This window comes from Rhinolophus sinicus, linkage group LG03, assembly GCF_036562045.2.
Source record: "Rhinolophus sinicus isolate RSC01 linkage group LG03, ASM3656204v1, whole genome shotgun sequence".
Taxonomy (NCBI): Eukaryota; Metazoa; Chordata; class Mammalia; order Chiroptera; family Rhinolophidae; genus Rhinolophus; species Rhinolophus sinicus.
The window spans coordinates 159838733-159854202 of NC_133753.1; the positions used below are offsets into that span (position 1 = coordinate 159838733).

At 33.2% G+C, this 15470-nt stretch overlaps 1 protein-coding gene across 3 annotated transcripts in view; it reads right to left on the reverse strand.

The window, feature by feature from the left end:
* The window catches only part of IPO11 (importin 11), a 157878-nt gene that overhangs the window by 52932 nt on the left and 89476 nt on the right, over positions 1–15470 (reverse strand). For all 3 annotated transcript variants that reach the window (XM_019743722.2, XM_074328906.1, XM_019743732.2), the window contains exons 23-27: positions 15234–15313; positions 14741–14821; positions 4412–4507; positions 3735–3848; positions 370–491 (exon numbers count right to left, since the gene is read on the reverse strand). In XM_019743722.2, the coding sequence (XP_019599281.1) occupies positions 370–491; positions 3735–3848; positions 4412–4507; positions 14741–14821; positions 15234–15313 (493 nt within the window). The remainder of the gene's footprint in view (positions 1–369; positions 492–3734; positions 3849–4411; positions 4508–14740; positions 14822–15233; positions 15314–15470) is intronic.

Consider the following 15470-nt stretch of genomic DNA (forward strand, 5'->3'; position numbering starts at 1 on the left):
CATACTTTGGAATTACCAGGAGGATAATATATTTTATGAAGTACTACTGACATTGAAATATTATATATTTAATATATCTATATAAAAAGGACTCAAAGTAAGTCTAATAAAATGTGGTTATGAAAAAAATGGAAATTCAAAGAAGAATGAAATAATTTGGCAAAATGAGTACAACCATTAAATACTTCCATTCACAGATTTTTAGATCTAGACTAACACTTGCCACATCACCATCTACTAACAAAATTACTGTACATATACATTAATTAAACAAGACTGCCCAGCAACACACAGCAATACCAAATGGCCAAAAGAGTGGGAATATTTTGATGCTTTAAAGAAACAAATTTTAAGGAAACATTTCCTCACCTATTATCAGATGGCAGAAGAGAAAGCAAGGCCAAAGCTGAAAGTTTTCTTCTTTCAGGCTGGGTAATGTTGTCCATGCGATCAACCCACATTTCAATCATATTTCCCAAAAGTTGGTCCATCTGGAAAAAAAACAACAACCAGGTGGCATCTCAAAATATGTGAAATGCTATTTACCTGTGGATAAGTACTGTTAAAGGTTAAAACCTCATAAAGCCTGGTTAAAGTTCAATTCCAGAAAACCACAGAATTGGAATATAAGAATTTGGAGCAAGCTTTGAGCTATACAGGAATAATTTGAGCAAACCAGAAATCGACTCTAATTAACTTTGAGAGCCAACTAATTCTGAGAACTAAACAGACTTGTTCAACTCAGGTAAGCTGAGGTGTCCAGTTGTTTGGTCAAATACTAGTCTAGATGTCGCTGTAAAAGCATGCTGTAAATGTGATTAACGTTTACTATGATTTTAAGTAAAGGAGATTACCCTAGATAAAGTGAGCTAGGCTTCATTCAATCAGTTGAAGATCTTAAGAGCAAAAACTAAGGTTTCCCAGAAAAGAAGAAATCCTGACTCAAGACTATCCACCAACAGATGAATGGCTAAAATGGATGTGGTACATATACACAATGGAATATTACTCAGTCATAAAAAAGAATGAAATCTTGTCATTTGCAACAACAAGGAAGGGCTTAGAGTATTAGGTTAAGTGAAAAGCTGGACAGATAGAGACAAATACCATATGATTTCACTTATACGTAGAATCTTAAAACAAAATAAAAATAAAAAAATGAAGTGAAACAAAGAAACGCACAGATAGAGAGAAAAAAATTATGGTTGCCAGAGGGTGGGGGCTAGGCGCTTCAGCAGAAAAAGAAAGGGGATTAAGAAGTACAAATTTCCAGTTATAACTCAGAGGGATGTAATGTACAGCATAGGGAATATAGTCAATAGTATTATAATAACTATGTATGGTGACAGATGGTTACTAAATCTATTGTGGTGATCACTTTGTAGGATATATACATGGTAAATCACTATATTGTACACCTGAAACTAATATATGTCAACTGTAATAAAATATATATATAAAAAAAGACTGTAACAGAGAAATCCTGCCTGAGTTTTCAGCCTGTCCTACAAAGTTATAACTTGCCAGTCCCTACAATCATGTAAGCCAATTCCTTAAAATCTCTCATGTGTGTGCAAGTTCATGTTTGTAGATTTTTATTTTTTCAAATAGTAAAAAATGTAAAAACCATTCTTAACTCATTGACTTCACAAACAGAAGCAGCAGGCTGGATCAGACCCACAGGTTATAGTTGGCTGACCCTGGGAATATGTATGCAGGGACAGAGCGAAGATGGAGCAAACATCCCTGAGAAATACATAGTTCCCCAAATTACAGGATCTCCTGAAAAAGATCTAACTGAAGCTTCGGGAACTGGGCTGAAATTATCCAGGAGTTTATTTTTAAGTTAGAATAAAAAAACGATTAGGAATCAACTGAAGGAAAAGTGAGAGGTTGGGAGGGAGTGTTCTAGGTAGAGGGAATAAAAGCCTGTATGCAGGACTCAGAAGGAAGGAGAAAGGTGTTTCCAAGAAACTGAAAAGTGTTCTGAGCAGTGAATGGCTGGATCATGGAGTTCTAAAAGGAGGTGAAGAGATACGGCTCAAGTATAAAGAAACCATATTACGGTGGGCCTTTGTAGGCAAACCCACGTTAGAGAGTTTGAATTTAATCCTAAATGTAAAAAAGACACTGAAGAGATTTGAAACAAGGAAATGATAAAAATCATATGTATATATTAAAACTTCAACTTGGTTGCTCTGAAGTAAATAGTCATCAAGAAAAATAGTCAAATATACGGTGATGGAAGGAGAACTGACGCTGGGCGGTGAACACATAATGGGATTTATAGATGATGTGATACAGAATTGTACACCTGAAATCTATGTAACTTTACTAACAATTGCCACCCCAATAAACTTTAAAAAAAGAAGAAAAAGAAATAAAAAAGAAAGAAAAATAGGAACAGGACAATAGGAATAAATATTGATGATCATTTATAGCAAATCATGAAGCAATAAAAACTTCTGCATTATTTTCAGAGAACTAATTTCTAAAATCAAAGTATTTCTAAAAAATATAATTAAAAGATGATGGGGTTTCTTTACTTTAATAATGTTGCCAATTTCTACCCAGGCAGGTGCAGATACAAACTGATCATGCTGATACCTATTAAATAAATATTAGGTGGTGCAAAATAATTACGGTTTTTGCAATTATTTTTAACCTTAAACTGCAATTACTTTTGCACCTACCTAATACCTACTATAGAAAGAAAGAACTTTATTTCCAACTGGTTCCACCACTCTTTTATAACTTTAAAGAATGTAACTTATAAATATATCTTCTATAAAAATAATTTTATAGCATATAACTCCTGCAGAAGTAGAATAAAATGTTTAGGCAAATGATCTTTTTCCTCTCTAAATGTTATCTTCTTAGTCTACTTGTTCAATATACAAAAATCAATTTCATTTCTTTTCACTACCAGTGAACAACTAGTAACTGAAATTCTCAAAATACCATTAAAACCTAGAAATATCTAGGATAAATTTAACAAAATACGTGCAAGATATGTACAATGAGAACTACAAAACATTGCTGAGAACACTAAAAACATCTCACTAAATGTACTGTTTATTGTGGATGCTTGTGGATTGGAAGACCCCATACTGCTAAGATTAAAATTCTCCCTAAATTAATCTGTAAAATCAACATAAACTCATTCAATATACCAGCAGGAATTTTGAGGGCTTTTTGGTCTGTTTTGTGTGTTTTTTTGTAATAGTTCGCAGGCCAATTCTGCTACTGATATAGAAATGTAATGGACCTAGAATAGCCAAACCTATTTTAAACAAGAACATGGATGGAAGATATATACTATCTGATTTCAAGATCTATAATAATGCTATACTAACTCAGAAAGTGTGATAGCATAAAAATAAACATGTAGATCAATGAAACAGAGAAGAATTGAAAAAAGATGCACATATAAATTGGTCAATTTATTTTTTATAAAAGAACCAAGGAAAGTCAATGGGAAAAAGTCTTAGATAAATTATGCTAGAATAACCTATAACACAAAAGTATATATGTATATGTGTATATGTGCACACATACGTATTCATATATGTGTGTATGTATATGTCATATACCTCATACAACAATGTTATTAAAGGTTTAAAATATAAAAGTTTAAATACTATAAGACTTTTATAAAATCATTATTTCACCAAATTATTTCCAATCTTTATCTGGATAAAGACTTCCTTCTATTTAAGGAGACTGATTCTTACCTCCTGATTAAATTTATGTGCCATCTCAGTAAGAAGTGAAGAAAAGAAACTAGTGTTTTGTAGCAGGACTCGACCCATGACTCCGAGATACGTTGACATCACTACAGGATACCTCTGTACAAATAAAATACAGCACATGGAAAACTGTGTTAAGGTACAAGTATAAACAATTATAAACAATCATGACATAGTAAGTAACAGTAGGGATATGAAATAGCAATATTCTTCTTAATTCTGCTTCTATACTAGAGAAGAACAGAAATAATTTGACCAATAGCATTTTTATGCTACTTTAAATGCTCCTAACTTACATAGTTACATGGATCTATTTAAGAGCTGGACTTAGAACATAATTGGTGTTTCCATATATTCAGTATATAACAAAACTAGCCCTCTTTTTTCCTATTCTTTGCTTCAAACCTTTGTGAATGAATACACATACTATCTCAAAGAGATGATATATCAAAGGAAATCTATACTTTCCCATGCGGACCACTAAAAAAGCAAAGCTGTATGACTACCTGAAATTTACTTTACTTCCAAACAGTCAAATATTTTTAAAAGCTTTCCTTTTATATATAACAATGAAGATTTAATTTTCCAATGAAGAAGAAAAATAATGAAAACTAGAACCCTAGAGTCCAATATTGTCCTTAGAAGCTTAAGAAAAATCTTACCTCCCCTTCTATAATACCTCTGAAAACACAGGGTAGAATCGGTTGAAACATTTGCGGGCCTAATACTGGGTTCACTTTAAGGGCATTTTCCACAACCTGAAAACCAGAAACACACACTGGTGATACTTAATGATGCAAGTCAATGCTTTAGGCAAAACGCAGGTAAAGAAAACATGTATTAAACATCCCATACCAAATCTGAGATACAAGTGACTATATGAGGTATTTAATATTCAATTTTACAAGATAATCCACTAAAAATTGCAATTTGATATAAAGTGTAGAATTCTTAGACACAGCTATACACCTTATATAAACTGTATATAATCACATGTAGGTATCATGTTAATGTAATTCTTATGTTTGCATTTTAAACAAATAACCCTTAGAAAGTGTTATACTAATAGAGGCAGCAAAAGGCATTTCAAAAGTATCAGCTTTTAATAGTGAAAAGAAAAGTTAGTAACAACTGTACACAATATCCAAAAATAAATCTACACTAAAATTTATTAAAAATTGGACATTAAAGGGCATGTTGTATGTATACTGTATATTTACTAAGTGAGAAATGATCTTGTTTCCTTTGATATAATTAACCATGAGCATTGATTGTTACATGTGAAAATCATGAAATATAAATTACTTTTATGTGATTAAGATGGGTTCCCCCTATAACAAAGATAGCATAAAATTCAAAGTGAGGTGTGATTTTCTGTTTATTTCTATTTGTGTTTTAGGAAGTGAGGAAGGCAGTGGTCAGGAAGCAGCAATGAGGACCAAGAAGGATCGTACACACTCCAGCCCCACTGCTCAAGAGGTAGGAATGAGCACAGAAACCATTTGAGAGAGTTGGGGGCAAGTGCCAGTCTCGAGGTAGAGCCAGGTTTCCCTTAAAACTTCGAACAATGTTTCTCAAGATTGACTACTGGCATCCTAAGTGGGACAAGAGTTTATGGTGCAGGACTATTCCTCTCATCGAGGGGCTTTTGGCATTATGTGCCAACAGTGCGCTCTAATCACAATGACAATCAAATACACCTCCGTGCATTTCAAAACATTCTCAAGGTAAGCAAATAGTACCCAGGAATGACGTTTTCTAATTCTGAGCAAGAAGTAAAGCGAATGTCCAAAGTTTAAAAGTATAAACACTTTTTACTGTGGGTCAGACACTATACTATCTACTAAGAGGTACAGATCACAAGAGCACAATTCCTGATTAAAAGCAACAGGACGATGAGATTCAGAACATAACTATATCTGACCTCAATAAAGCTTATTTTGTTAAAAAATTGGATTTGGAATAGAGATGGGTAAGACATTTGGAATAAAGGCAGGGACGTAGATAAGCTAGTCCACTGAGAGAGTCTCAGAGGTAGATGTCACCAGAAAGACTATTTTATCTACAAATGTAAAGGCCATCTGCTGATTTTTAGACACATTTATCTTCGTTCCCTCCTGAAACCCCCACTAAAATTACAGTAGAAGAATTTTAAAGGGATGAGGACATAATTTTGAAAGGACAAAGAAAATGAGAGCTGAATATAAGCTACAAAGAACTTCAAGGGGTAACTGACTTAATGAGATCAGAGATAGTTGAAACCTAAGGTTGCAATGGAGAAAGCTGAGAAGCAACTCGATTTACATCATATATCTTCTCCCTACCTCACCCCACCAAGAAACACAGAAATTAGCATGACCATATACCTTTGGAAAGGAAAGGAAAAGCTGAAACAAAGACTGGTTGAATGTCTATTTAAGAAACAGATTGCCAGAGATTCCCAAATCTGCAAATCTGGGCAACTGATCTTCCCCATCCCAGGAGAAGGCTGTATTTTCTTTAAAGGGTCTGAAAGGGTTTCCAGACTAAACGGAACCAGCAGTGCTCAGTACAATTAGTTAAAATATACCTACATCAGGCACATCATTGTAAAACTTCAGGACACTAGGAACAAAAAACAGAAGCTACAAGCTTAGGGAGGAGGAGCAATGAGGAGTCAGCATGGTTTTGGAAGAAACTTCTTTGAGAAAATTAAAGTAATAAAATACTTGATGGGTCAATATGTCTGAACATATTGAGCATAGACAACTGGCAGAGAATTTAGGGCACATAAAAATTTACACCAGAAAAAGTTAACTCCAAGGATTACAAACGTTTGTGCAGAAAAGAAATAATCACATTTTAGATCATGACTTAAAATATAAGTTCATTTAAATGTATCCTTCAATACTAACCATCTCTCCGTCACTATGTGTTTGCTTTATACATAAAGGTATAGTTACTATTGTGTAAAGGATCCACAATATTTCAGGGCTAAAATGGAGTCTTTGTATTCAAAAAGGTTAGGAAGCATAGCTAGGAAACAGAAGATTGTTTCTGAAAGATTATGCAGGTAAATGCCATTATTAGACTCTGAGGCAGGGGTTGTGGAACAGGATCAAGAGAAATTTCAGGAAGTAGAACTGACAGGAAATGGAAAACACATTGAACAGTTGACCAAAGGTGAAGAAGTCTGGGATTACTCTTAGTTTTCATGTTTGGTCAGTGGGTATAAATTATGATGCCGTTAACAAGGAAGTTTGGTTTTGGACATGTTGAACTTGAGGTGCCAGGGGGATATCCACACAGAATGGTCCGATGTTATTTTCACACACGTAACATTTTACAGCCCACTTGCCAAGGAAGATACTGAAGTTGTGACTTAGCAGCCAGAGTTCACAAATGGCAGTACTTCATCTTTTCTTATGGCAGGGTAGTATTCCACTGTGACAACATGGGTGGACCTTGAGATTATCACGCTAAGCGAAACAAGTCAGACAGAAAAAGTCGAGAACCACAGTACTTCACTCATATGTGGGATATAAAATTCAAAGGAACAAGACAAAGAAACAAAGGTCATAAACGCAGACAAGAGTTTAGTGGTTACCAGAGGGTAAGGAGGAAGGGGGGCGGTAGAAGAGGGTAAATGGAGTCAAATATATGGTGATGGAAGGAGAACTGACTCTGGGTGGTGAACACACAATGTGATATATAGATGATGTAATACAGAATTGTACACTGGAAACCTATATAATTTTACTAACCATTGTCATCCCAATAAATTTTAATTAAAAAAAGGCCAGAGTTCAAATTACAACTATTTCTATAGTGAAGAAGGTTCTCCCATAATGATTAAAATCCTACTGAATATTTTGATCAGCAGCATAGTTTTCACTTCTAAATAAAATTTTGAAAAATGCATCTATGATTTCAGTGGTAACATATAATTCTATATATTTGAAGTGAAATGCACGTACACCCAGATTGCCAAACAACTCCAAGAAGGAAATAACACTAAAGACAACTAAAGTAATAATAGATAGCTAAAAGCAAGGTATTTTACAGAGGTTAATAGAATTTAAATCATAACTCACTTTTGTTGGGAAGGATCATTATGTTCTCAAGGATATTAGCATAGCTGATGTGTTTTAATTCACTTAAGTTTTGTTTTAATGCTCAAACTGTCCTATCATTAGCCAGTGGGAACTCCTTCAACTTAATTCCTGCACCTTTGACAGAATCCCACCTTCTCTTGCCTCTAGTACAAAGAGAGCTTCCCCGATTATTTTGTGTATCCCTTGCCTGTGCTCTGGAGTCAACCAGCAAGACAAATATTTACAGAGCACAATCTAGGCTCTGGGGTGCTTGCTGCCAGTGGATAAATGGCTTTTAGGTCTTTGCTTAAACAGCATCAGGAAACTTCTCTTCCTGAAAAGCATATACCATAAATTCACCAAACCAATTTAAAATTATATCATTTTACATAACTTCTTCAATTTTATATTTCCATTTTTCTTCTCTTATATTGAAAAATACCAAATTCTAATACCCTTATTTGCTTCCACTATATAAATAAATGTCCACATATATACACATAGGGGTTTCAAAATAACAATACCAAAATTACTAATAACAATAATACTACTGAATGCAAATTATAATTTCCTTGTGTCTATTTGTGTTCTAATGTTATATCCCACCAGGGAGGCACATGTAAAATACTATGAGAAATATTTCAGATTGTATGCCCCTACATAATAATAGTTATTAGATTCAAACGTTTCAGCTTGTTTTTTATCTTTAGGAACTGCTTTCAATTCATTTTAAATCATGTAGAACATCCACATGACTCCAAAACCAAAAGTACAAAACTGATACACATCCTGAAAGATCTAGCTTCCATCCTCTCTTCCTCTTCCCTCGACATAACCACTTTTATTAGTTTCACTTATTTTTCCATTGTTATGCTGCACTTTTTAAATACAAGAAACTCTAAACACTGTTCTTTGCTTATAGTCTCAAAATCATTTTAAAACTGTCTACAGAAATTGTCTTCGTTCCTTTTTAAAGCTGCATCGTACGCCTCTGTGTGGCTGAATAATCATCCAATCACATGTTATTATTTTTTATCAGCATTTTACTATTACAAATTGAACTTCTGCACTTTAGTTTTAATCCATCCCTGTTCTGAATATACCTGGAACAGACTCTGTTTTTTTTAGAATCTCTGTCAAAAATGTAGGTTTTCAGTTTGTGCCATGCACTCAAACAGTTTTAATGAGTTAGGCTTACACTCTATTACAAAGTGGTCAAGAGCATACATCCTGAAGTCAGAATGCCTGTTTATACCACAGTCCAATACTTACTAGCTGTTCGACTTTGGACAAGGTATTATGGCTTTCTGATTTAATTTCTCATCAGTAGAAACTGGGGGAAAAAAGTACTATCATCATAGCTTTATGTGAAGATTACACAAACTCTATGTTATGTGCTTAGAAATGTGTAGCATATAGTAAATACCAGGCATAGTTATTATTATTATTGAATAAATTATACCTCAAAAATATTTGTACAATCTTAAATAAATCTTATCACAAAGAATGAAAGCAACCTGGCTCATTACTGCTTGATAAGACCATGATAAAAACTCTGAGTTGAATGTATATGTATACACAAATTTCAAATTTATAAAAAGTTTAAATTTGGGTATTTTTAGAATATAATTGTATTCATCTAGATAACTTATTCTGAGTCACAGAATACAAAAGCCTATTTTTGCTCTTAACCGTTTGCTCTAAAAGCACGCATACTTGTATCTCTATCCAATTTTCATAACATTGTAATTTTCTGCTTCAAAGCACAAAGTCACTTCCAGATACTGTCAGAAATTAGTGTAACAGTGACATTTAATCAAAAGTATATTAAAAATGTTATATAGTGTACTATATTGAGAAACAGTATCTGAGATATTAAAAATGAAAATAATGAGCTAATATTAAAACTATTATTATAGCTTTACTAGAACTCTGAGAAGAGGAAAATGTCCCAAATTTTTAGTTATCTCAGCTTTCAAGTATAAGCATAAAAGTACCACTATCCTAAAATATCCCTTCATATCAAAAACACAAATTTATTCATGATTAGTATATTCCAAGTGTTTAATGCCTATTTAATAAATAATAAAATACCGTTTTGAGATTTCCAATCAAATATACAGGTATGACTGTACCGATGTTCATATAAAAATACAGCCTTAAAGACATGCTACTACACTACCAAGTTTTATTTCAAGTATATACCTCCTATTAATGATCTCCTACTGGCATATTTACAGAGAAATTGGTTTAATCTGTAACTTACATTAAATGTTACAAATGTTTTAATATATATTTGGATGACAACTGATTTCTGTTCATTCAATCAAAAAATATTAAGTACAACTGAGGGACAAATAATGATATTACCTTCTTTCACTTAAAAGGAAAAAGAAGCAAATCAATTTTTTCTAGTAAAATTTTAAGAATAATGTTGTGCATTACATAACTTTGGAATTTTTAAAGTCCAAATAAAAATTTTTTAAAAGACTGTGTTTCTCTGAAAAGCAAGAAAGAATACAATTAATTTTAAAGAGCCAGCTGAGATATATAGTTCCTGATAAAGAGTAAAGCTCTATCATTGTGTAAATCATTTACTTAGTTTTAAGGAAACTTAACTATGTATTCTTTAGTTCAAATAAACATTTATTTAGAAGAAATTGTCAAAGGAATAGGTAGAATAACTTGGTTTGTTTTATTTTTCTTTCAGCCAAAGATGTTAGCAACCAAATAAATTGTTTGGCCTTACAAGTATAGTGACCTGTTTTATCCCAAGTGCTTCATACATACAAACTCATGTAATCCCCACCTTACCCTAGAAGTAAAGTTTTCATCCCCATTTTACAGATGGGAAATGAGGAGCAGAGATTAACTTGCTCACCTCACACAGCTGTGAAGTAGCAGAGCCAATATTCTAACTGTAGCAATTTTGCTTCAGTCTAGAGTATTACCAGCTATGCTACATTGCTTTGAATTATTTTGCAAGAACGTAATTTTTAAAAAACGGTAAGAGGAAAGTAAATATTCAACTTAGGACATATCCTAAAAATTCGCCTCATTTTCTGAATGAATTTTACAATGTCCATCCCATATGACTCAAAACAAGTTTTCTTTCAACAATTATTTAATTATAATATTACAGAAAAACAGGAGGAAAAAAACACTGCAGATTCATTTTTTTTTTTTTCTGGGAGATGTTTAAACGTAAGAAACAACCCCTTTTCTTCGTCACTTGGAATAGATTATAATTTAACATAGAGGATTTCAGATAATGCAGATTATCTGTACTACAGATTATTAAAAATCAGTAGTACAACCCCTTATATAACAAATGGGAGAATTTAAGCCCAGAATGTACTGAAAAACTATATAAGTAGCACAGCTGGGTATGTAAACCAAGCTGCAGGTCAAGGAGAGAATAACATTCCAAATGCACTGTTTGTATATTTCAGCTGGCATTTCTACTGGCTGTACTGGTAATCGTTGTGCAATCTTTAAAATAAGAATTATGGATTCCCAAGCTTCCATATTACTTACAGTATATGTACTCAGAGATAAAAGAACACATATTTATTAAACTTAGGATCACAGAAAAGCTTACAGTCTAGTAGGGGAGAAAGATATAAAACACACACACACACACACACACACACACACCGAAAAATCTATAAAGACAACATCAAAATGAAGGCAATTTTCTCTCAAATTTCTTCCACATTGCCAATCAGTTTTTCCTCAAAGTTAGAAGTAAGTCCACTGTGTCAATTCCTCGTTATCTCCTCTACTTCCAGAGAAGAAATTATCACCAAGGCAAAAGATAAAGCTAAGACTGTGTTAGACAGATGAAGTTCCTCTGTATAATTATATATTGCCACTACATCAGCTTGGTGAGGACATAAATGCAATAAGAATTCACAAAAAAGTTTTAGTAAACAAGTCAATCATAACGTTACAAATGTTACAATGTTTAACAAAAATTACAATGTTACTTCTAAGCTTTAGAGCTAGAATACTCTGAAATTACTACCAGTGAGGATTGATAGACATTTGGCAGTAGCCCAGGCCTCAAGTATCCAGAATCTCAACAAGCCACAAACACAGACTCCTGTTATTTCCTCTTCCAAGCCCAAGTGCTTCTTGGTAGCAGTGGCTTTAAGTTCTCAGCCTTTGGCAGCTACTCTAAAACAGAAACTGAAGAACCTATAAAATTAAAATCAAAGAGTTCTGCCATACTTTCACTCCATTTGCCCTCTTTTTAGCTTACAACAGTATTTGGTTTTAAATTTCTAGTGATTTCAAATATAAAACAGCAAAACTCAGAGAGTGTGTTGAGGACCGTAATAGGTTTGATAAACGGACTTTCTAAAAAACTTCAGAATTAACCAAAGAACGTTTTATTTCAACACTTGTTAAAAGCCTTTCTATATTATAATTCCCTTAAGGCCTCTGACATTCTAACTGAATCATCTTTAAGTATCAACTTAAACATCAGTAAGATATAATTCACTTAAGAATGAACACTGAGATGAATAATACCACCTCCCCCAGGTAAGTGCAGGTGTACTAGCCATCCTGCAGTGTACCTGGTCTCATACCGACAGACATCAGGCAGCTCTGACAACTTTGCATCCTTTTTGACTGACAACACCAAGGTCATATGCCAGTTACCTACATTCCTCACCTAACAGCGCATCTACAGCGAGCTTCAATCACTGTCATTCTTGCCAACTCAGAAAACAAACTCTTGCCCCCTTTCCAAGCTAATACCCTCACATACGCTCTAGATGTGAAAGTCCAACCCCTTGTATCATCTGGAACCATCTTCCCTTCTAACTGGGTCACTTTCATGCACAAAACCTACTCAGATCAGGTTCTCATTACCGCTCTACACACAAAAACTATCTTTTTACTTTTTAATAGTAAATTCTTGTTATGGATTGAACTGTGTTCCCCCAGAAAGATATGTTGAAGTCTTAATCCCAGGTACCTGTGAATGTGACCTTATTTGGAAATAGGATATTTACAGATGTAATTAAAATAAAATTAATCACGGTATGCCCATAATCCATTATGACTGGTGCCCTTATAAGAAAACAGAGATACAAGGAGAATGTCATGTGACAATGGAGGCAGAGATTGGAGAATGGAGACCAAGGAAGCCAAAGACTGCTAGCTAACACCAGAAGCTTCAAGTTCAACTTCAGCTGACACCACTATCTACATAACTATAAATACAGACTAGTTGTTCACTTTCCTCCCCCACCCCAAAATAATGAATTACGTAAGGGCAGAAACTGTGGTTTTCCTATCATCTATGCCTAATAGAAGAAAGCACTGAGTACCAATATCTAGGGTTGGCAAAAGTATGCCCCTGGGCCAAATCTGACCAACTGCATAATTTTATAAATAAAGCATTATTGGAATACAGTCACACTCATTCATTAATATATCGTCTATAACTGCTTTCAATCTACAACAGCAGATATAAATAGCTGAGACAAAAACTGTATGGCCCACAAAGCCTAAAACATTTACTATGTGCTCTTTTACATAAACAGTTTCTTGACCCCTGACCTATACGGTAAATGACTGAATAACCAGTGATGATACCAAATACAACCAATTTGAGTCAAATTCACATACATATTAACCCAGATATCTGGAGCTTTATATGTGTGTATGTGTATATAATAAATGTCTGAAGAATAGCACATAAAATATTAAAATGCTTGAGTAAGTTCAAACTAAACACTTTTATTAGATGTACAGTAGCTATCATTTTGCTTAATAAGAAAAAAGACTTTACCATCTGAACAAACTTACCCACTTAGTCCCCCAAATATACTGTGGATTGCTGCTACGTTATTGTGATTAGTTAAATACATTTCTTACAATGAACCTCTTTGGGCAAATACTTTTCATTTCACTGGGAGGAAATCAAATAGTTTTTAGGATCTAAAGAAGTGTCATAATTATCACACGAAAAATCCCACTTTGTTGTGATAGTAACACGTCACTTAAGCAGCTTTCACAATTCACTTAGCACAGAGCTAAGAAATTAGTAACAAAAAAGGAATACTTTAACAGCTACATGCTCTCGCAAAGTCCACACATAAAGTATATATACGTGTGTATATATGTGTATGTATATACACCAAAATATACATGTAAAGATATATTTTAATATGTACACACTTATGTTTCTATGTAAATATATACATTTAATTGATGTTATTTATAATATATAAAGATAATGTACAACTCAAAGCCTGTTAATTCTTAATTATACACAACTATATATAATATATAAAGATAATATCTATTTTTAATCTGTAAAGATATAATGCATAAAGATAAACTTAAAGCTTATTTGGTTGGTTTTTCCTTTGCTTTTTTCAAATTGAGGTATAACTGACATGCAACCTTACATTAGTTTCAGGTATACAATATAATGATTTGATATTGGTTCTTAATTACACACAATCCACACAAACTTGGTACTCTGACTTCGATAGCCAACCTAAATTAAAAGTACCAAATATTATATAATGGGAAAATTTGATCCCAAAAGCAGGCTGACAAACTGGAGGGAGTAGAAGTATCAAATGTCCACTGGCCTTTGGATAATTTATAGAAGTATTTAAAGGCTTACTACACAAAGTAAGGTCTCGGGATGACAAGAACCTTCTTAGAAACATGGAATCTGAATTCTAACATACTCATGTATGGATCTATATGCACATTCAAATTTGAGACCCTGATCCAGGTATCAGACCAACTGAACACTGACAAAAGAAAATATTTTGTCTAGAATTACTTTTCTCTTTCTTGACAATTATCCAAATCCAAATGAAGGTCCAATTTCAGAAAATATGGATGGAAAACTTACAGCTATAATCATTTAAAAGATGACAATACCTTGAGCACTTGAACTTGACCTTCCGTAGTAATTTCATTTAGCAGCTCACAAAAGGACTGACATAGACCTACTGCATATGTCTGAAATTCAATCAGAAGTCAAAATATACATGACTATATCTGCAATATCAAAAACCACATAAAATTCAATTTGGGACTTATTATAATAATCTATTTGAGAATTATATACTAAAGCTTAAATTATAATTCTTTAGAAAATTAGGAAATAAAAATACAGCTTATTGCTATACCGATTTTTATAGAAATATGAGGCCATAATTATTCTTAGAGCATATTTTCTGTGTTAAAAAACATAATTCATGGAACTGCACCACATCTGGGCAATGCTTATAGTTCCCCCCCACCCCCCACCAACTTAAAGTAATATAGATGAATCATTTACATTTGGAAAAGGTACCTCCTGACTTCATACAAAAACAATCAAAATAGTAACCATATAAATTTTTACAATGCAAAAACTACAACAACATACCTGTAAAAATTCTGTTGATGATAAAAAGATATAACCATTGATGATCTTAAAGCAGGTTCTGAGACTTTCTGAACTTAGTTCTGTCAAAATAATATTTTTTTTTTTTAAAAAGGACAAACTAATTCATTATTCAAAATCAGTTTAAATAAAATGATTTATTTAAAAGTAAGTTAGCAACCCTTCTTTACAAATTTTTTCTACGTGGTATTCAGAATAGTAGTATATGAATATGTATCT